We start from the raw sequence: 22,379 nt of genomic DNA, 5'->3' as shown, positions 1-22,379 counted from the left end.
GGACCGCCATTATGTCATAGAAGAAGAAGTGGCCATAGGAAAGCGGAAGTCATTTCGATTCCGGCCTACTCTGGCGATTCTTCACCAAATATTCTGTGCTTGGCATACTTTATACACTCGATCTAAAAAGTACATCGACAAACTGACCTCAGAGCAACGACAATTCAATCTCAACGTCAACGAAAGTAACGGTCATCCCGTGGAAACTTTGGATTTGTCCTTTTACCGCTGGTGAGTTAGCATGCTATCGTTAGCTAACTGTAAGCTAAATAAGCAGCGCCAACTCAAAGAATATGTGCGGTTAATTTATGTGACTTTACTGGACGGGTCTTTATAGAATAGTGGAAGGTTTATTTGTGTCTTATTCAATCAAGGTTAACGTTTTTTAAAATTATTATTATACACGTATGATATAGTCATGTTCTAGAGACGATTTGATGAATTACGTCACGAAATGAGATGCGTTCCCTTGAAATGGTTCCCTCCACACACAACTTTTTAAATATTAGAATATATGATTACAACATGGCATCACAGAATACAGTAGATAGTATTATATAAATAACATCTATGGTCCTCTCTTTATAACATCATAAAATACACTGGAGACATTCAGAAACATCATTAGAATGCATCAATTTAACCTTTTTTTTTTCTGTAAAAATGAGTTCTCTCTGATATGAAAGATAAGGTCCATATGCTTCCAAACCTTACCGCACGTGTTGTGTGTTAATGTTCAGACCAAGCATCGGGGCTATTAACAAAACTCCCCTGTACAGAAGATGCCTTCATCCAATTACTCTTATGTGTAATGCAACAGAGTCAGGATCAAGGGCTTGGGTAGGTGCAACTAAGACCCCAGAAATGACAAGGGTTTCAGTAAGAGGACTAACTGGTGTCTCCAAGTGGCCACACACCTCTTCAATGTGTGCTCTGTTACTAAGTCATCTCATTGCACTTTGACACAGTGAAAGAGCCATCATCTTTAAGGTGTTCAATTATAATTTTTTTTTTAACTCTCCTAGCTTTGCCATTGAGGAACTGAAGCAAGCACTTGTAGATTTTGGGGTTTCTACTACAGCCCTGTCTCCATCTCCACCCTGCAATCTCCACCCTGCATCTCCATCTCCACCCCTGCTCTCCATCTCCACCCTGCATCTCCAAGATGCTTATATGAATGACATCAGAGCGGAATTGATTCTAATCCTTAACTCAGAACACATAGAGTCCTCTCTTACTCCGACGACACAATGCGCAGAAGTCCCAATTAGCAGGAGGGATGGGGTGAGATCTTGTTGTGTGTGTGTGTGTGTGTGGTGCTCACGTTTTAAGAGCATCTATCAGTTGACTCTCATACAGCTCTGAGCTCTGACATCATGTGTAGAATGTTACTGTACAGCCACTGTGTTCCAATGTAATTCCCTTATCAGTGACCTAATCTGCCATTTCCAACCCGTTTACGGGGTAGAGTGTAAAGTGTTGAGATTAATAGCCTCTAAATACTAATGTTATATAAACATGCAATATACATAAAAAGCATTAATTGATATTACAACAGTCGGGTTCACATCAAAAGTTGAAATGCCATGGAAATATTCAATCGGTAACATGTGATCTGTAAACATCAAAGTATTGGATGGATATATATTTTGACACTATCCTTCTACTACAGGTCATCTAAAGTGTATGGACTTCCTGCTGTCTTCTACTACAGGTCATCTAAAGTGTATGGACTTCCTGCTGTCTTCTACTACAGGTCATCTAAAGTGTATGGACTTCCTGCTGTCTTCTACTACAGGTCATCTAAAGTGTATGGACTTCCTGCTGTCTTCTACTACAGGTCATCTAAAGTGTATGGACTTCCTGCTGTCTTCTTCTACAGGTCATCTAAAGTGTATGGACTTCCTGCTGTCTTCTTCTACAGGTCATCTAAAGTGTATGGACTTCCTGCTGTCTTCTACTACAGGTCATCTAAAGTGTATGGACTTCCTGCTGTCTTCTACTACAGGTCATCTAAAGTGTATGGACTTCCTGCTGTCTTCTTCTACAGGTCATCTAAAGTGTATGGACTTCCTGCTGTCTTCTACTACAGGTCATCTAAAGTGTATGGACTTCCTGCTGTCTTCTACTACAGGTCATCTAAAGTGTATGGACTTCCTGCTGTCTTCTACTACAGGTCATCTAAAGTGTATGGACTTCCTGCTGTCTTCTTCTTCTACAGGTCATCTAAAGTGTATGGACTTCCTGCTGTCTTCTTCTTCTACAGGTCATCTAAAGTGTATGGACTTCCTGCTGTCTTCTTCTTCTACAGGTCATCTAAAGTGTATGGACTTCCTGCTGTCTTCTACTACAGGTCATCTAAAGTGTATGGACTTCCTGCTGTCTTCTACTACAGGTCATCTAAAGTGTATGGACTTCCTGCTGTCTTCTACTACAGGTCATCTAAAGTGTATGGACTTCCTGCTGTCTTCTACTACAGGTCATCTAAAGTGTATGGACTTCCTGCTGTCTTCTACTACAGGTCATCTAAAGTGTATGGACTTCCTGCTGTCTTCTTCTACAGGTCATCTAAAGTGTATGGACTTCCTGCTGTCTTCTACTACAGGTCATCTAAAGTGTATGGACTTCCTGCTGTCTTCTACTACAGGTCATCTAAAGTGTATGGACTTCCTGCTGTCTTCTTCTTCTTCAGGTCATCTAAAGTGTATGGACTTCCTGCTGTCTTCTACTACAGGTCATCTAAAGTGTATGGACTTCCTGCTGTCTTCTTCTACAGGTCATCTAAAGTGTATGGACTTCCTGCTGTCTTCTACTACAGGTCATCTAAAGTGTATGGACTTCCTGCTGTCTTCTACTACAGGTCATCTAAAGTGTATGGACTTCCTGCTGTCTTCTTCTACAGGTCATCTAAAGTGTATGGACTTCCTGCTGTCTTCTACTACAGGTCATCTAAAGTGTATGGACTTCCTGCTGTCTTCTTCTACAGGTCATCTAAAGTGTATGGACTTCCTGCTGTCTTCTACTACAGGTCATCTAAAGTGTATGGACTTCCTGCTGTCTCTTCTTCTACAGGTCATCTAAAGTGTATGGACTTCCTGCTGTCTTCTACTACAGGTCATCTAAAGTGTATGGACTTCCTGCTGTCTTCTACTACAGGTCATCTAAAGTGTATGGACTTCCTGCTGTCTTCTTCTACAGGTCATCTAAAGTGTATGGACATCCTGCTCTCTTCTTCTACAGGTCATCTAAAGTGTATGGACTTCCTGCTCTCTTCTTCTACAGGTCATCTAAAGTGTATGGACTTCCTGCTGTCTTCTTCTTCAGGTCATCTAAAGTGTTTGGACTTCCTGCTGTCTTCTACTACAGGTCATCTAAAGTGTATGGACTTCCTGCTGTCTTCTACTACAGGTCATCTAAAGTGTATGGACTTCCTGCTCTCTTCTTCTACAGGTCATCTAAAGTGTATGGACTTCCTGCTGTCTTGCCATTGACTGCATTGTTGTTGTTCCCACCAGCAGGACAACATGAGTCTAAAGAGGGACAAGCTGTTGGATGGACTGGAACAGAGTTTATACACCCTAACCAAGGACAACTTATGTTACCTGTGCGTTCGTTGTGGAATAGGATCCGAGGATCGGTTCAAAGGTAAAGAAAACAGTGAACGCACGCTGCGGCGTCAAATCATGGAGGAAATCTGGGAAAATGAGGATTCAAAGTCTTGGTTACTCCGACTGAAAGAGGACATCAGAGGTATACAGGAGGATGGTAGACAGGAGGATGGTAGACAGGAGGATGGTAGACATGTAACCGTGAGCTCCAGTGCATCAAGCAGCGTGTCCTCGAGTCCCAGCCAGTCTGATGGTGATGGGGACGCTGCAGACTGCCGTGAAGCTGGGAAGCCTCGACAGTCGGAAGTGACTCAGCGAACACACACTGGAGAGAAGCCTTACTGTTGTAGTCAGTGTGGGAAGACATTCACACAGTCAGGAAGCCTGGCAACTCATCTGAGAACACACACTGGAGAGAAACCGCATAGCTGTGATGTATGTGGGAAGACTTTTAACGTAGCCTTCAATCTGAACCGACACCAGCGAACACACACTGGAGAGAAACCCTACAGCTGTGAGAAGTGTGGAAGAGCTTTTCTCAGTCAGGCCTACTGGCCAGCCACCGCGTTCGCACACAGGAGAGAAACCGTATGTCTGTGATCAGTGTGGGCAGAGCTTTGTCAATCCGGGATCCCTGGCAAAGCACAAGCGAAAACAACATGCTGGAGAGAAGCCTTACAGCTGTGCGGATTGTGGGAAGAGTTTCTTTGAATCACATACCCTGGCTAACCATCGGAGGACACACACAGGAGAGAAGCCTTACAGCTGTGATCTATGTGGGAAAAGTTTTGCTCTGTCAGGAACCCTGATTAAACATAAGCTGACTCATACAGGAGAGAAACCGTCTGCTGTGACCGGTGTGGGAAGAGCTTCCAGAATCAGGCAGGTTGAAACCAGAGAATGCACACTGGAGAGAAACCTTCCGGCTGTGATCAATGTGGGAAGAAATTTGGTCATTCGCAACACCTGAAAGAACACCTGCGAACGCACACAGGAGAGAAGCCATTTAGCTGTGATCAGTGTGAGAGGAAATTCACTCAACCACAACACCTGAAATCCCACATGAGAACACACACTGGAGAGAAGCCGTTTGTCTGTGATCAGTGTGAGAAGAGATTCGCTCATTCGGTGGGAGAAAAGCACACCTGCGAATGCACACCGGAGAGAAACCTCATATCTGCGATCAGTGTGAGAAGAAATTCGCTCATTCGCAACACCTGAAAGATCACATGCGAACACACACAGGAGAGAAGCCGTACATCTGTGGAGAATGTGGAAAGAGCTTTGCTAGAACAGGAACATTGAAAGTGCACCAGAAATCACACGCAACAGGTGAAGTGTGTAACAATCTGCCTCCCCAGGATCAGTTCCAGAATCCTCAAATAAATCTGAACAGCACAAAGTTCCAGATCCATCTGCCTCCCCAGGATCAGTTCCAGAATCCTCAAATAAATCTGAACAGCACAAAGTTCCAGATCCATCTGCCTTCCCAGGATCAGTTCCAGAACCCTCAAATACATCTGAACAGCACCAAGTTCCAGATCCATCTGCCTCCCCAGGATCAGTTCCAGAATCCTCAAATAAATCTGAACAGCACAAAGTTCCAGATCCATCTGCCTCCCCAGGATCAGTTCCAGAACCTTCCATAAACTCAGAAAAGTCCAAAGTTCCGCTGCTGGACTCCTCTGGCACTAGGCATTATGACACCTGTCTATTCTATATATATAATATATATGCGGTAAAGAGGTGAATGGAACTCGACCAAAACAATAGAAATGCCATGGATACAGGTGGGAGAAAGATGCCATGGACACAGGTGGGAGAAAGATGCCATGGACACAGGTGGGAGAAAGATGCCATGGACACAGGTGGGAGAAAGATGCCATGGACACAGGTGGGAGAAAGATGCCATGGACACAGGTGGGAGAAAGATGCCATGGACACAGGTGGGAGAAAGATGCCATGGACACAGGTGGGAGAAAGATGCCATGGACACAGGTGGGAGAAAGATGCCATGGACACAGGTGGGAGAAAGATGCCATGGACACAGGTGGGAGAAAGATGCCATGGACACAGGTGGGAGAAAGATGCCATGGACACAGGTGGGAGAAAGATGCCATGGACACAGGTGGGAGAAAGATGCCATGGACACAGGTGGGAGAAAGATGCCATGGACACAGGTGGGAGAAAGATGCCATGGACACAGGTGGGAGAAAGATGCCATGGGGGGAAAGATCCCGAATCTCCTCATGGTCCCCTCACTATATGTTGAGGTAAGAATCAGAGTATAATGTTTGTATGGATGTCAACCCACTAACACATGTTCCTGTCATCATCACCAAATCAACTGCATTACAGTAACAAAAGGACTTTGACGAACACAGATCGTTGATGCTACAAGCTCATAAGAGCCAGGATGTTAGCGTTCAGCAGTTACTTCTTCTCAACAGGGAAAGGGACAACTTCAAAAATGTGTCATGCAGAGGAAACAGACAAATATTTCGAAACCACTTTGTGGGCCTGTTACATCACAAATCACACGACGGATTGGACGAATATATCCACTTGGTTGGATCAGATTTGTTGAATGTGAGCCAATGACGCGTCCTGCGTTCCAGTGACCTCTTTTCCCACATCTGTGCTTGAATCCAGTTCTACAGATTCTGAATTTGGTTTTAATTTATTATATATGAACATTCCACCCCCCCTCCTCCAAATTCACTGTGTACAGAAACATTGGTTCATTAAAATCATTGAGTTACGTGGTGTGTGTGTGTGTAGACTTTTAATTTTTTTTTATTGTTTTGACTCCTCAGTTCAGTCACAGTTCAATCTTGGTACCTAATATTATATATATATATGAGAGAGAGAGAGAGAGAGAAAGAAAGAACCCAGCCCCCCTTTTAGTTATTATTATCATTAATACCCATGCAGTTTATACATGTACACTATTTATGTTAATAGCACAGTTCTTGTTAAGTTCTCTTGGTAGAGATGTTCCTAAAAAGGTAACAGGCTTATCCTGTTTTAGGTCAGTGAGTTGGCTTTTATGAACCAGTTATATTGTTTATTTGTTTTACACTTTGCCAGATTAAACCTCTTCAAATGCAATAGTGTCCAAATAAAATAGCCAAAAAAAAGGGCGCTAAAACGTGATGCAATAGCTCTTCGCGCTCCACTGGGTTGAGGCTAAATGTAAGATCAGAGCCTTTTTGATAGATCTGGAAGAGACCTTTAGTGGTCAATGAGCGTGTTAGTAGGTCAACGGGGGAATGTCCTCCTGGGGCTTAATTCAGATGTTTTGGGTGTGTCCACTGGGGCAGAAGGAGCATGATAGTGGTCAATGAGCGTGTTAGTAGGTCAACGGGGGAATGTCCTCCTGGGGCTTATTCAGATGTTTTGGGTGTGTCCACTGGGGCAGAAGGAGCATGATAGTGGTCAATGAGCGTGTTAGTAGGTCAACGGGGGAATGTCCTCCTGGGGCTTAATTCAGATGTTTTGGGTGTGTCCACTGGGGCAGAAGGAGCATGATAGTGGTCAATGAGCGTGTTAGTAGGTCAACGGGGGAATGTCCTCCTGGGGCTTAATTCAGATGTTTTGGGTGTGTCCACTGGGGCAGAAGGAGCATGATAGTGGTCAACGGGGAATGTCCTCCTGGGGCTTAATTCAGATGTTTTGGGTGTGTCCACTGGGGCAGAAGGAGCATGATGCTTTGCGCCTCAAAAAGACATTTGAATGTAAGGTTTTGTGCACGGATTTCCAAAGCAGGGCGCCTGTCCACGAGGGTTTAGCTCTTGGGTGGCGCATGCAGATTATATATTTTTATTTTACCTTTATTTAACCAGGCAAGTCAGTTAAGAACATATTGTTATTTTCAATGACGGCCTAGGAACAGTGGGTTAACTGCCTTGTTCAGGGGCAGAACGACAGATTTTTACCTTGTCAGCTCGGTGAATCGATTTTGCAACTTTTCGGTTACTAGTCCAAAGCTCTAACCACTAGGCTACCCAGCCGAAGAAGTAGGTGAAGTGATTGGTGCATGTCAGCTGACGGGTATGGTGGATGGAGTAAGGAAATTCACATCGTCCATACTACTGTTCTTCGATGAAAAGTCTCTCCCTTCTCATGTAAAGTTAGAATTTGTGAAATATCGTCTAAGAGATTTTGTGCACAAACCCCTATAGTGTCATAAATGCAAAAAATATTTGGTCAAGTGTATGCAGACCGGAATAATATCGTGTGCCAACTGAGGTTATGCTGCAACTGTACGTGGCGAACATGCGCCTTCATTTCCCGGATTGTCCAGTTAGGGGGAAGGAGACAGAGGTGGCAAGAGTGAGGGATGTCCAGTGTGTCTCCTATCTGGAGGCGGTGAGAAGAGTGGAAGGGGCGAGGTAATAGAGCCTTGCGCCAGTGAATGTTTCTCGGCAACCAAGGAATCCTGATATATTGCACGTGAAAAAAGTTGGTCTTTGTTGCATTTAGTGCCTCGTCATAAACTACGCAGCAAAGAAGAAATCAGAGAACATTTTAGTAATTGTTTAGTGCATACAGGACGCTCTTTTGTGGCTGAGTTTACAGCCGAGGCCTTGCAAGAAATCCTCTCGCAGAATGTTCTGTCCTCACAGGCCACTGAGCCGTAGTCAGGATGTGACTTGAGTTGGACCTTGACAGACGGAGTAGGATAGGTTTTTAATGTTTATTTCCAACAATTGAGTTTTTTTCCTTCTTCTATCGTTTACCACTTGTACAGGAGGTGGCGGAATGCACCCAACACTTGTTTGCGGACCGCAAAAATACCGTAGAAGAAGAACAACAATGCCAGTCAAAGCGGAAGTTGCTACCTTGCAAGATAGTAGCTGAAACGTTAGTGCTTCGAGCCAGCTATAAATATATCATATTTTCAATCTCCGAAATGCAACAGCCACAGAACAACTTTGTTTGAAAGTCATAAAGGATCCTTAGCCAAAACTGACGAGATAAAGCTGGCTAGCTACTTCATTTTCCACGTGGGAAAAAAGGGAGGACAGGGACTTGCTAGCTACGTTAGCTTGCTAGCTAGCTGTCTTTTCTACAAGGGATTTGGTGAGTTAAATAGCTAGCGTATGTTCAACAACAGCTGTAGGTGCATTCATATTTTTGTGCATTTAAGAACGACTAATGTTGACAGTCTAGATATGACGATATCGTCAATAATTCCAGTTTAGTGGTTCGTGAACAAACACGGCAGTGCAGGCCCGTTCTTCTTCCGCCCGAGACGAGACAACAACAAAACATCCGCCCTACACAACTAGAATAGTGTAGCCAGTGTCTGCGTGGTACCGGTTGTAAAACAGACATTTGCATTGTGTTATTAGTCTTGATTCCTGTGACTAATCATTTTGGCTGTTTAAGCTCTGAATATCAGCTACCCAACTTGATCAGTGAGCCTATTTGCAATGAGTCAATGTATTTGCACAGCAGGAAATGCTGAAGTATTGTATTTTTTGTTGTTGTTGCTATGATCAGTTAGTCAAAAACCATTAAGGAATATAAACTTGTAATTACTGATTATCATGATTTAGCCCGCAGGGTGAAACTCCTGGACAGCAAGTGTGGGTAGCCTGATTTTTATTTTATTTTTTAGGATGTAATATTTGTTAACATGTCATTCACATCGAATAGCTTTTTTTTAATGGCCTTCATTTTGTTTAGTCTATTTTATCGGAGAAGCGTGCTTGTATGATGTAAAAAGTGTCTGTTTCACGACAGTGTCATAGATGATGTGGCCTACCGTAGGCTACATGATTTATGCAGATTATTTTTTGACCGGAAGTTGATGGAACGTCATAGCGGCGCATCTCTCCAACAGCACCCTGGAGAAACACGGACCAGCTAAATATTTTGCCAAAATAATGAATTAGTTTGTCTGCCAACAATTAAGAATCATAAATGACTTAAAATGACACCTTTATAAATCGTAAAATGTATCAGTTTCACTTACAGTCAAGAGGGTTGACAACGAAGCGACATAAAACGGATCTTCGATGTCCCATTACCATGGCAACGGGTTTGAGCTGTTATACAAAACAACAGATGCATCAATTTGTATTTTTAAATTTAAGCTATTTATATAACATTCTCTCCAGAAATAATGCTCAGTATATATTGGGTATTGAACAGACAGACCGGTGCAGAATCAATAGCCTGTGTGGGCTCTCTGGTACTGTCCTGTAGGGCTGGGCAGTATGGCTCAATAGCATGTCTCTCTGGTACTGTCCTGTAGGGCTGGGCAGTATGGCTCAATAGCATGTCTCTCTGGTACTGTCCTGTAGGGCTGGGCAGTATGGCTCAATAGCATGTCTCTCTGGTACTGTCCATTAGGGCTGGGCAGTATGGCTCAATAGCATGTCTCTCTGGTACTGTCCTGTAGGGCTGGGCAGTATGGCTCAATAGCATGTCTCCATTAGGGCTGGGCAGTATGGCTCAATAGCTGTCCTCTGGTACTGGGCTGGGCAGTATGGCTCAATAGCATGTCTCTCTGGTACTGTCCTGTAGGGCTGGGCAGTATGGCTCAATAGCATGTCTCTCTGGTACTGTCCTGTAGGGCTGGGCAGTATGGCTCAATAGCATGTCTCTCTGGTACTGTCCTGTAGGGCTGGGCAGTATGGCTCAATAGCATGTCTCTCTGGTACTGTCCTGTAGGGCTGGGCAGTATGGCTCAATAGCATGTCTCTGGTACTGTCCTGTAGGGCTGGGCAGTATGGCTCAATAGCATGTCTCTCTGGTACTGTCCTGTAGGGCTGGGCAGTATGGCTCAATAGCATGTCTCTCTGGTACTGTCCTTTAGGGCTGGGCAGTATGGCTCAATAGCATGTCTCTCTGGTACTGTCCTGTAGGGCTGGGCAGTATGGCTCAATAGCATGTCTCTCTATGGTACTGTCCTTTAGGGCTGGGCAGTATGGCTCAATAGCATGTCTCTCTGGTACTGTCCTTTAGGGCTGGGCAGTATGGCTCAATAGCATGTCTCTCTGGTACTGTCCTGTAGGGCTGGGCAGTATGGCTCAATAGCATGTCTCTGGATGCTGGTACTGTCCTTTAGGGCTGGGCAGTATGGCTCAATAGCATGTCTCTCTGGTACTGTCCTGTAGGGCTGGGCAGTATGGCTCAATAGCATGTCTCTGGTACTGGTACTGTCCTTTAGGGCTGGGCTCAATAGCATGTATGGCTCAATAGCATGTCTCTCTGGTACTGTCCTGTAGGGCTGGGCAGTATGGCTCAATAGCATGTCTCTCTGGTACTGTCCTGTAGGGCTGGGCAGTATGGCTCAATAGCATGTCTCTCTGTCCTGTAGGGCTGGGCAGTATGGCTCAATAGCATGTCTCTCTGGTACTGTCTCTTTGGTACTGGGGCTGGGCAGTATGGCTCAATAGCATGTCTCTTTGGTACTGTCCATTAGGGCTGGATGATGGATGGGCTCAATAGCATGTCTCTTTGGTACTGTCCATGGGCAGTATAGGGCTGGATGGGCAGTATGGCTCAATAGCATGTCTCTTTGGTACTGTCCATTAGGGCTGGGCATGATAGCATGTCTCTCTGGTACTGTCCTTTAGGGCTGGGCATAGGCATGTGTCTCTTTGGTACTGTCCTGTATGGGCAGTAGGCTCAATAGCTGGGGCTGGATCAATAGCATGTCTCTCTGGTACTGTCCTGTAGGGCTGGGCAGTATGGCTCAATACTCATATCTCTGTTTATGTTCAAATTTATTGGCGGATTCACGATATGTCTTAATATTTAAAAAATGTTTTTCTCTAAATAAACTTTGTTGTACAATTTTTCAAGGTAAAATACACTTAATTTTTAAAAACGGGCAGCAATAATCTAATGGATTCAGAGCTGAAATTATACCAAGGCTGATTATGTGCCTTCCACAACCATAAAACCCACTAATAATTAAATCAAAAATAGTTGTACCTGCTTTTTTAATGCTGTCACTGATCTGGCTTTCAGGTCTGTCTGTACAAATGCCCTTTTGTTCCAGCTTTAACCAGAACCATGCATGATGCACATTCACTAACAATGTAGCAGTCATTATAGGACATTTAACACTGGTCTCATAAACGATCTCTCCAGCACAAGCCCACGTGCTAGTGAGTAGCCAGCTCATATTTTCTATTTCAAGTTTAGAATCTATTTGCTAGTTAAGAAGGCAGAACAGTTGAATTGTTATAAAAATAAAAAAATTCTGTCCGCCTCCAGCTGTTTGAACAGCAGGCTAGTGGCCTGGCTAGCCTGTCCACTTTGTCAAATCAATTGTTAGCCTGTCCACTTTGTCACATGTTGAAATCAATTGGCCTGGCTAGCCTGTTTTGTCACATGTTGAAATCAATTGGCCTGGCTAGCCTGTGTTCACATGTTGAAATCAATTGGCCTGGCTAGCCTGTCCACAATGTTCACATGTTGAAATCAATTGGCCTGGCTAGCCTGTTCACATGTTGATTTTAGCTGTCCACAATCAATTGGCCTGGCTAGCCTGTCCACTTTGTCACATGTTGAAATCAAGTACCACTAAACAGCCAGTATAACAGTCTTTATTTGACTAAAATGTTGCTAGCGGTACGTGGTACTGTAATGCGCTCGCCACAAAATGAGTATTCATTTAGCATCTGTTTGAGTGGTGTCTGCTCTGCTTGTGTCTGTAGTGTGTCTAGTGTGTGTGCTCTGTTTGAAATGTGAGGAGTTTGTGTGTGTGCTGGTCCTGGTAGATTCATGCTGTGTGTGTGCTGGTCCTGGTAGATTCATGCTGTGTGTCTGCTGGTTCTGGTAGATTCATGCTGTGTGTGTGCTGGTCCTGGTAGATTCATGCTGTGTGTGTGCTGGTCCTGGTAGATTCATGCTGCGTGTCTGCTGGTCCTGGTAGATTCATGCTGCGTGTCTGCTGGTCCTGGTAGATTCATGCTGTGTGTGTGCTGGTCCTGGTAGATTCATGCTGTGTGTGTGCTGGTCCTGGTAGATTCATGCTGTGTGTGTGCTGGTCCTGGTAGATTCATGCTGCGTGTCTGCTGGTCCTGGTAGATTCATGCTGCGTGTCTGCTGGTCCTGGTAGATTCATGCTGCGTGTCTGCTGGTCCTGGTAGATTCATGCTGCGTGTCTGCTGGTCCTGGTAGATTCATGCTGTGTGTCTGCTGGTCCTGGTAGATTCATGCTGTGTGTCTGCTGGTCCTGGTAGATTCATGCTGCGTGTCTGCTGGTCCTGGTAGATTCATGCTGCGTGTCTGCTGGTCCTGGTAGATTCATGCTGCGTGTCTGCTGGTCCTGGTAGATTCATGCTGTGTGTCTGCTGGTCCTGGTAGATTCATGCTGTGTGTGTGCTGGTCTGGTAGATTCATGCTGTGGGTGTGCTGGTCCTGGTAGATTCATGCTGCGTGTCTGCTGGTCCTGGTAGATTCATGCTGCGTGTCTGCTGGTCCTGGTAGATTCATGCTGCGTGTCTGCTGGTCCTGGTAGATTCATGCTGCGTGTCTGCTGGTCCTGGTAGATTCATGCTGTGTGTCTGCTGGTCCTGGTAGATTCATGCTGTGTGTCGTCTGGTCCTGGTAGATTCATAAACAGAACACCCACTGAAGATTCACCCACTGACCAGAACACCCACTGACCAGAACACCCACTGAATGTGTGTCTGCTGGTCCTGGTAGATTCATGATGTGTGTCTGCAGGTCCTGATAGTTATGGAACACGCTCACTTTCATGCCTGCCTGGGCGTAACAAGTCCCGCCCTTGAAAAATCCCTTTGGGCCTGGGCGGGGCCTTGCCGATGTCTCTGGGCGAGTGGAGGCACGAGCACCCACTGAACAGAACACCCTCTGACCAGAACACCCACTGAACAGAACACCCACTGAACAGAACACCCTCTGACCAGAACACCCTCTGAACAGAACACCCTCTGACCAGAACACCCTCTGACCAGAACACCCTCTGACCAGAACACCCTCTGACCAGAACACCCTCCCAGAACACCCTCTGACCAGAACACCCTCTGACCAGAACACCCTCTGACCAGAACACCCTCTGAACAGAACACCCTCTGAACAGAACACCCTCTGATGTGTGCGGCCATTGGTATTGTCTGTGTTTTGTTGTTTTTAAGAAAATAAGAAAATCTACATACTGTATCAGTCAAAAGTTAGGACACACCTACCCATTCCAGGGGTTTTCTTTATTTGTACTAAATATAATAATAATAATAATATAATAATAATAATATAATAATATGCCATTTATTTATTTACTATTTTCTACATTGTAGAATGATAGTGAAGACATCAAAACTATGAAATAACACATATGGAATCATGTAGTAACCAAAAAGTGTAAAAAAAATCAAAATATGAGATTCTTCAAATAGCCACCCTTTTCCTTGATGACAGCTTTGCACACTCTTGACATTCTCTCAACCAGCTTCATGAGGTAGTCACCTGGAATGCATTTCAATTAACAGGTGTGCCTTGTTAAAAGTTATTTTTTTCCTTAATGCGTTAGAGCCATCAGTTAGTTGTGATGTGACAAGGTGGGGGGTATACAGAAGATAGCCTTATTTAGTCCATAATTATAGCAAGAACAGCTCAAATAAGCAAAGAGAAACAACAGTCCATCATTACTTTAAGACATACAATTTCAAGAACTTTGATGAAACTGGCTCTCAAGAGGACCACCACAGGAATGGAAGACCCAGAGGTACATCTGCTGCAGAAGATAAGTTCATTATAGTTACCAGGCTCTCAAGAGGACCACCACAGGAATGGAAGACCCAGAGGTACCTCTGCTGCAGAAGGATAAGTTCATTTATAGTTGGAAGACCAGGCTCTCATTATAGTTACCAGAGGACCACCACAGGAATGGAAGACCCAGAGGTACCTCTGCTGCAGAAGATAAGTCCATTATAGTTACCAGGCTCTCAAGAGGACCACCACAGGAATGGAAGACCCAGAGGTACCTCTGCTGCAGAAGATAAGTTCATTATAGTTACCAGGCTCTCAAGAGGACCACCACAGGAATGGAAGACCCAGAGGTACCTCTGCTGCAGAAGATCAGTTCATTATAGTTACCAGGCTCTCAAGAGGACCACCACAGGAATGGAAGACCCAGAGGTACCTCTGCTGCAGAAGATCAGTTCATTAGAGTTACCAGGGCTCTCAAGAGGACCACCACAGGAATAGTTTCACGGTGTTTAAGTTACAGACACTTCTCAACATCAACTGTTCAGAGGAAACTCTGGCGAATCAGGTCTTCATGGTCGAATGCTGCAAAGAAACCAATACGAAGAAGAGACTTGCTTGGGCCAAGAAACACGAGCAAATGGACATTAGACCGGTGGAAATGTTTTCTTTTGGTCTGGAGTCCAAATTGGACATTTCTGGTTCCAACCGCAGTGTCTTTTGTGAGACGCGGTGTCGGTGAACGGATGATCTCTGCATGTGTATTTCTCACCGTAAAGCGTGGAGGAGGAGGTGTTATGGTGTGGGGTTGTCTGGTGACAATGTTTGTGATTTAGAATTCAAGGCACTTAACTAGCATGGCTAATACAGCATTTTGCAGCGATATGCCATCCCATCTTAGTGGGACAATCATTAGTTTTTCAACAGGATAATGACCCAACACACCTCCAGGCTGTGTAAGGGCTATTTGACCAAGAAGGAGAGTGATGGAGTGCTGCATCAGATGACCTGGCATCCACAATCCCCTGACCTCAACCAAATTAGGATGGTTTGGGATGAGTCGGACCGCAAAAATGGGAACTGCTTATCATGGGGTGACTTCGGCACTCACCTAAAAAGCATATATACCACTTGGGTGAGAGAATTGTTTTTTGGCAGAATTATGTAAGCTGTTATCAAATCAAATGTATTTATATAGCCCTTCGTGCATCAGCTGATATCTCAAAGTGCTGTACAGAAACCAGGCCTAAAACCCCAAACAGCAAGCAATGCAGGTGTAGAAGCACGGTGGCTAGGAAAAACTCCCTAGAAAGGCCAAAACCAAGGAAGAAACCTAGAGAGGAACCAGGCTATGAGGGGTGGCCAGTCCTCTTCTGGCTGTGCCGGGTGGAGATTATAACAGAACATGGCCAAGATGTTCAAATGTTCATAAATGACCAGCATGGTCAAATAATAATAATCACAGGCAGAACAGTTCAAACTGGAGCAGCAGCACGGCCAGGTGGACTGGGGACAGCAAGGAGTCATCATGCCAGGTAGTCCTGAGGCATGGTCCTAGGGCTCAGGTCCTCTGAGAGAGAGAAAGAGAGAGAGAATTAGAGAGAGCATACTTAAATTCACACAGGACACCAGATAAGACAGGAGAAGTACTTCAGATATAACAAACTGACCCTAGTCCCCCGACACAAACTAATGCAGCATAAATACTGGAGGCTGAGACAGGAGGGGTCAGGAGACACTGTGGCCCCATCCGATGATTCCCCCAGACAGGTGGTATCAGTACCAGATCAATGTGAAAGTATATACAGGGAGTATCAGATCAATGTGGAGCTATATACAGGGAGTATCAGTACCAGATCAATGTGCAGCTTTATACAGGGAGTACCAGTACCAGATCAATGTGCAGCTACAGGGTGGAGAACAAGTATTTGATACACTGCCGATTTTGCAGGTTTTCCAACTTACAAAGCATGTAGAGGTCTGTAATTTTTTATCATAGGTACACTTCAACAGTGAGAGACGGAATCTAAAACAAAAATCCAGCAAATCACATTGTATGATTAAGTAATTAATTAGCATTTTATTGCATGACATAAGTAGGAAAACCTGCGAAATCGTCAGTGTATCAAATACTTGTTCTCCCCATTGTATATGATAAATCAAATCAAATTTGATTTATATAGCCCTTCGTACATCAGCTGATATCTCAAAGTGCTGTACAGAAACCCAGCCTAAAACCCCAAACAGCAAGCAATGCAGGTGTAGAAGCACGGAGGCTAGGAAAAACTCCCTAGAAAGGCCAAAACCTAGGAAGAAACCTAGAGAGGAACCAGGCTATGTGTGGTGGCCAGTCCTCTTCTGGCTGTGCCGGGTGGAGATTATAACAGAACATGGCCAAGATGTTCAAATGTTCCTAAATGACCAGCATGGTCGAATAATAACAAGGCAGAACAGTTGAAACTGGAGCAGCAGCACAGTCGGGTGGACTGGGGACAGCAAGGAGTCATCATGCCAGGTTGTCCTGAGGCATGGTCCTTGGGCTCAGGTCCTCCGAGAGAGAGAAAGAAAGAGAGAATTAGAGAGAGCATATGTTGGGTGGCCAGTCCTCTTCTGGCTGTGCCGGGTGGAGATTATAACAGAACATGGCCAAGATGTTCAAATGTTCATAAATGACCAGCATGGTCAAATAATAGTAAGGCAGAACAGTTGAAACTGGAGCAGCAGCATGGCCAGGTGGACTGGGGACATCTGTATATAAAGAGAGTATCAGCAGCGTAAAAATAGCTATATACAGGGAGTACCAGTACCAGATCAATGTGGTGCTATATACAGTGAGTACCAGTACCAGATCAATGTGGTGCTATATACAGGGAGTACCAGTACCAGATCAATGTGGTGCTATATACAGGGAGTACCAGTACCAGATCAATGTGCAGCTATATACAGGGAGTACCAGTACCAGATCAATGTGGAGCTATATACAGGGAGTACCAGTACCAGATCAATGTGGAGCTATATACAGGGAGTACCAGTACCAGATCAATGTGGAGCTATATACAGTGAGTACCAGTACCAGATCAATGTGGAGCTATATACAGGGAGTACCAGTACCAGATCAATGTGCAGCTATATACAGGGAGTACCAGTACCAGATCAATGTGCAGCTATAAACAGGGAGTACCAGTACCAGATCAATGTGGCGGGCGCTATATACAGGGAGTACCAGTACCAGATCAATGTGCAGCTATATACAGGGAGTACCAGTACCAGATCAATGTGCAGCTATATACAGGGAGTACCAGTACCAGATCAATGAGCTGCTATATACAGGGAGTACCAGTACCAGATCAATGTGGAGCTCCAGATGACAGCTGGCGTGTGCTGTGTGGAGGCATCAACTCGTGTACTTTGCTCCAGTTGTGACTCAGTACCAGCATGGTGGTGCATGAATGAACGGCCAATCATATTGCGCAACTACAAATAGCATGACATTTACGTGTGTAGTCTTCAATGGTAGACTGCGTTTAGAGCAGGAAAATGTTGAACTGGAACGCAAAAATGCGCGGAAAAGTTACTGGTCCTGTCAATCATGACTGCGAGATCCACTGGCCTGACATTTACACGTTTTCACAGGCCCAGCGTTGATGTCTGAACTGCGGAACGCAAAAATGCGCGGAAAAGTTACTGGTCCTGTCGTGCGAGTGACTGACGAGATCCACTGGCCTGACTGACACGTTTTTACAGGCCCAGCGTTGATGTCGGGCGCGGAACGCGAAATAAAATAAATGATTGTGCCATAAAACAACCGGCTAAGTGTTAGCAGGTGGGCTACAGTCATTGGACCGTATCCCCGTCGCTATAGACCACGTCTCGTTAATTAACCATTAATCAGAGGTTTTAAATGTCCAAATTCATCAATATGCTGAAATAATTTGTGATTTTGTTGAAGACTAAGACATACAAATTCCTCCACACACACACACACACACACACACGGGTCACACTTGTTCAGATTACTTGTATTTTGCTAAAACACTACCTTTTACAAACTGTTCACGCACCAATATTTACCAAGCGGTCACTCCAGACTGAAATTGATTTGTTTGTTCTACTGTAATAAATAGCATATTAATCACTCACATCAAAATCAATGAAAATGGGACAATAGCAGCGGAAACATCTGCCGTTTGTCTTCTTCTAAAAAAAACGACCACAACGAACTTGGGAATATTTCCACACCTGTTGATGGATGACCTGTAGTAGCCATTTATCAACTGGACTTCCTGCTGTCTTCTACTACAGGTCATCTAAAGTGTATGGACTTCCTGCTCTCTTCTTCGTCTTCTACAGGTCATCTAAAGTGTATGGACTTCCTGCTCTCTTCTTCTACAGGTCATCTAAAAGTGTATGGACTTCCTGCTGTCTTCTTCTACAGGTCATCTAAAGTGTATGGACTTCCTGCTCTCTTCTTCTTCTACAGGTCATCTAAAGTGTATGGACTTCCTGCTCTCTTCTTCTACAGGTCATCTAAAGTGTATGGACTTCCTGCTGTCTTCTTCTACAGGTCATCTAAAGTGTATGGACTTCCTGCTCTCTTCTTCTCTAAAGTGTATGGACTTCCTGCTCTCTTCTTCTACAGGTCATCTAAAGTGTATGGACTTCCTGCTCTCTTCTTCTACAGGTCATCTAAAGTGTATGGACTTCCTGCTCTCTTCTTCTACAGATCATCTAAAGTGTATGGACTTCCTGCTCTCTTCCTTCTACTCATCTAAAGTGTATCATCATCTAAAGTGTATGGACTTCCTGCTCTCTTCTTCTTCTACAGGTCATCTAAAGTGTATGGACTTCCTGCTGTCTTCTACTACAGGTCATCTAAAGTGTATGGACTTCCTGCTGTCTTCTTCTTCTACAGATCATCTAAAGTGTATGGACTTCCTGCTGTCTTCTTCTTCTACAGGTCATCTAAAGTGTATGGACTTCTTTCTTCTACAGGTCATCTAAAGTGTATGGACTTCCTGCTGTCTTCTTCTACAGGTCATCTAAAGTGTATGGACTTCCTGCTGTTCTTCTTCTACAGGTCATCTAAAGTGTATGGACTTCCTGCTCTCTTCTTCTTCTACAGGTCATCTAAAGTGTATGGACTTCCTGCTGTCTTCTTCTTCTACAGGTCATCTAAAGTGTATGGACTTCCTGCTGTCTTCTTCTTCTACAGGTCATCTAAAGTGTATGGACTTCCTGCTCTAAAGTCTTCTTCATCTAAAGTGTATGGACTTCCTGCTCATCTAAAGTGTATGGACTTCCTGCTGTCTTCTTCTTCTACAGGTCATCTAAAGTGTATGAACTTCCTGCTCTCTACTACAGGTCATCTAAAGTGTATGGACTTCCTGCTGTCTTCTTCTTCTACTGGTCATCTAAAGTGTATGAACTTCCTGCTCTCTACTACAGGTCATCTAAAGTGTATGGACTTCCTGCTGTCTTCCACTACAGGTCATCTAAAGTGTATGGACTTCCTGCTGTCTTCTTCTTCTACAGGTCATCTAAAGTGTATGAACTTCCTGCTGTCTTGCCATTGACTGCATTGTTGTTGTTTCCACCAGCAGGACAACATGAGTGGAGAGAAGGAAACATTGCTGGAAGAGATCGAACAGAGTTTACACCCTCTAACGGAGGATAATTTACGACACCTGTGTGAACGTTGTGGAATAGATGGCTCCCAAGTTAAAGGAAAGAACCATCGCTCGTTGCGACGTAAAATCATGGAGGAAATGTGGGAAAATGCAGATTCAGTCAAATCGGAGGAGCAGGGAATGTCTTGGTTACTCCGACTGAAAGATGACATCAGAAAAATACAGGAAGAATCTAGTGTGGCACCCATGAGTCCCAGCCAGTCTGATGATGATGATGATGATGATGATGATGATGATGGAGCTACAGACTGCGATGAAGAATGGAACGTGGAGGACAATGATGGAGATTCAGATTCGATGTCATCAAGTAGGAACAATGGTGAGTATTAGACTACAATCTGCTTCTGTAGCAGTTCATTGATTGGTCAATATTTATTAATTAACCCATATTTGCTAAACGTAACTATTCAGTGTTGTATAGCAGCTCATCTGTGTTGGATGGGGAATATACTTCAACACTAGGTCATTAAGTACTTTGGTGCATGTGAGGAACCTTAACTTCACGTCTTTGTTTCACAGGGGACAACCCTAACGGTCGCTCGCTCAGTGGGAGGGTCTTATCATCTGGGAAGGCTCCAGGGTTGAAAGTGATCCAGCGACCTTACAGCTGTGATGCATGTGAGAAAAGTTTCCCACATTTAGGAGACCTAAAAAGACACCAGAGAATACACACAGGAGAGAAACCATATGGCTGTGATCAATGTGGGAAGAGTTTTCGTCAGCCAGGGCAACTGACGAAACACAAGCTAACACACACTGGAGAGAAATCTTATCGCTGTGATCAATGTGGGAAGAGTTTTGCTCGAGCTGATACCAGGACTGAACACAAGCGAACACACACAGGAAGGAAATCTTATGTCTGTGATCAATGTGGGAAGGGTTTCACTACCTTAGGAGCACTGACTATACACCAGAGAATACACACAGGAGAGAAACCATATGTCTGCGCTGTATGTGAAAAGAGTTTTCGTCAGTCAGGACAACTGACTATACACAAGCGAACACACACGGGAGAGAAACCATATAACTGTGATCAATGTGAGAAGAGTTTTGCCGAAGCTGGTTCCCTGACTGAACACAGACGAACACATACAGGAGAGAAACCATATGTCTGTGATCAATGTGGGAAGAGTTTCACTACCTTAGGAACACTGACTATACACCAGAGAATTCACACAGGAGAGAAACCTTTTGTTTGTGCTACATGTGGAAAGAGTTTTCGTCAAACGGTACAACTGACAAGGCACAAGAGAACACACGCGGGAGAGAAACCTTACAGAAGCTTTGATCAATGAGGGGATTCGATCATCTCGCCTGGGTTGCACACAAACTCACAGTTGAAGATGCATCAGCGAACACACACTGGAGAGAGACATTTCAGATGTGTGGTCTGCTGTGAGTTTTTCTAGTTTATTAGGATCCCCATTCGCTACAGGATTTTGGATCCCCATTTTTCAGGGTTTTGGTACCGTGATGAAACTCAAGGACCCTTGGTCAGGGCGGTGACCAAGAACGCAATGGTCACTCTGACAGAGCTCCACAGTTCCTCTGTGGAGATGGGAGAACCTTCTAGAAGGACAACCATCTCTGCAGCACTCCACCAATCAGGCCTTTATGGTAGAGTGTCCAGACAGAAGCCACTCCTCAGTAAAAGGCACATGACAGCCCGCTTAGAGTTTGCCAAAAGGCACCTGAAGGACTCTTAGACTATGAGAAATAAGCATCATGCTGTGGGGATGTTTTTCAGCAGCAGGGACTGGGAGACTAGTCAGGTTTGAGGGAAAGATGAACGGAGAAAAGTACAGAGAGATCCTTGATGAAAACCTGCTCAGGACCTCAGACTGGGGCGATGGTTCACCTTCCAACAGGACAATTACCCTAAGCATACAGCCAAGAAGTGGCTTCGGGACAAGTCTCTGAATGTCCTTGAGTGGCCCAGCCAGAGACCGGACTTGAACCCGATCTAACATCCCTGGCGAGACCTGAAAATTGCTGTGCAGCGACGCACCCCATCAAACCTGACAGAGCATGAGAGGATCTGCAGATAAGTATGGTGGGAAATTCTCCAAATACAGGTTAGCGTCATACCCAAGAAAACCCAAGGCTGTAATCACTGCCAAAGGTGCTTCAACAAAGTACTGATTAAAGGGTCTGAATACTTATGTAAATGTGATGTCAGTTTTTTTTATTTTATTTTTTAAAAAATTGCAACAATTTTGGAGAAAAAATGTTTTTTTTTTTTTTGTCATTATGGGGTATTGTGATGTCATTATGGGGTATTGTGTTGTCATTATGGGGTATTGTGATGTCATTATGGGGTATTGTGTTGTCATGGGGTATTGTGATGTCATTATGGGGTATTTTGATGTCATTACGGGGTATTGTGTGT

General features: G+C 44.4%; 2 protein-coding genes and 1 pseudogene across 7 annotated transcripts in view; all 3 read left to right on the top strand.

Moving 5' to 3' along the window:
• Window positions 1-21: 21 nt before the first annotated feature.
• The window catches only part of LOC118374163 (zinc finger protein ZFP2-like), a 61,644-nt gene continuing 39,286 nt past the window's right edge, over window positions 22-22,379 (top strand). Inside the window, exons 1-2 of one of the 6 annotated variants that reach the window (XM_052503335.1) lie at window positions 22-231; window positions 19,901-20,216. In XM_052503335.1, coding sequence (XP_052359295.1) covers window positions 19,910-20,216 — 307 coding nt within the window. In that variant the 5' untranslated portion in view covers window positions 22-231; window positions 19,901-19,909. The other 5 variants (XM_052503332.1, XM_052503331.1, XM_052503336.1 and 2 more) reach the window with 5 other exon arrangements.
• On the top strand, window positions 1,564-3,508 carry LOC127919599 (Kruppel-like factor 18). The gene is made up of 2 exons (XM_052503341.1): window positions 1,564-3,028; window positions 3,325-3,508. The coding sequence occupies exons 1-2, from the start codon at window positions 1,687-1,689 to the stop codon at window positions 3,489-3,491; spliced, it is 1,509 nt and encodes a 502-aa protein (XP_052359301.1). The 5' UTR covers window positions 1,564-1,686; the 3' UTR covers window positions 3,492-3,508.
• LOC127906090 (gastrula zinc finger protein XlCGF57.1-like) lies at window positions 3,684-6,374 on the top strand (annotated as a pseudogene).

Source organism: Oncorhynchus keta, unplaced genomic scaffold, assembly GCF_023373465.1.
Source record: "Oncorhynchus keta strain PuntledgeMale-10-30-2019 unplaced genomic scaffold, Oket_V2 Un_contig_17214_pilon_pilon, whole genome shotgun sequence".
Classification (NCBI taxonomy): domain Eukaryota; kingdom Metazoa; phylum Chordata; class Actinopteri; order Salmoniformes; family Salmonidae; genus Oncorhynchus; species Oncorhynchus keta.
The sequence above is the reverse complement of the archived record's forward strand: the minus strand, read 5'-3'. Positions and strand labels throughout refer to the sequence as shown.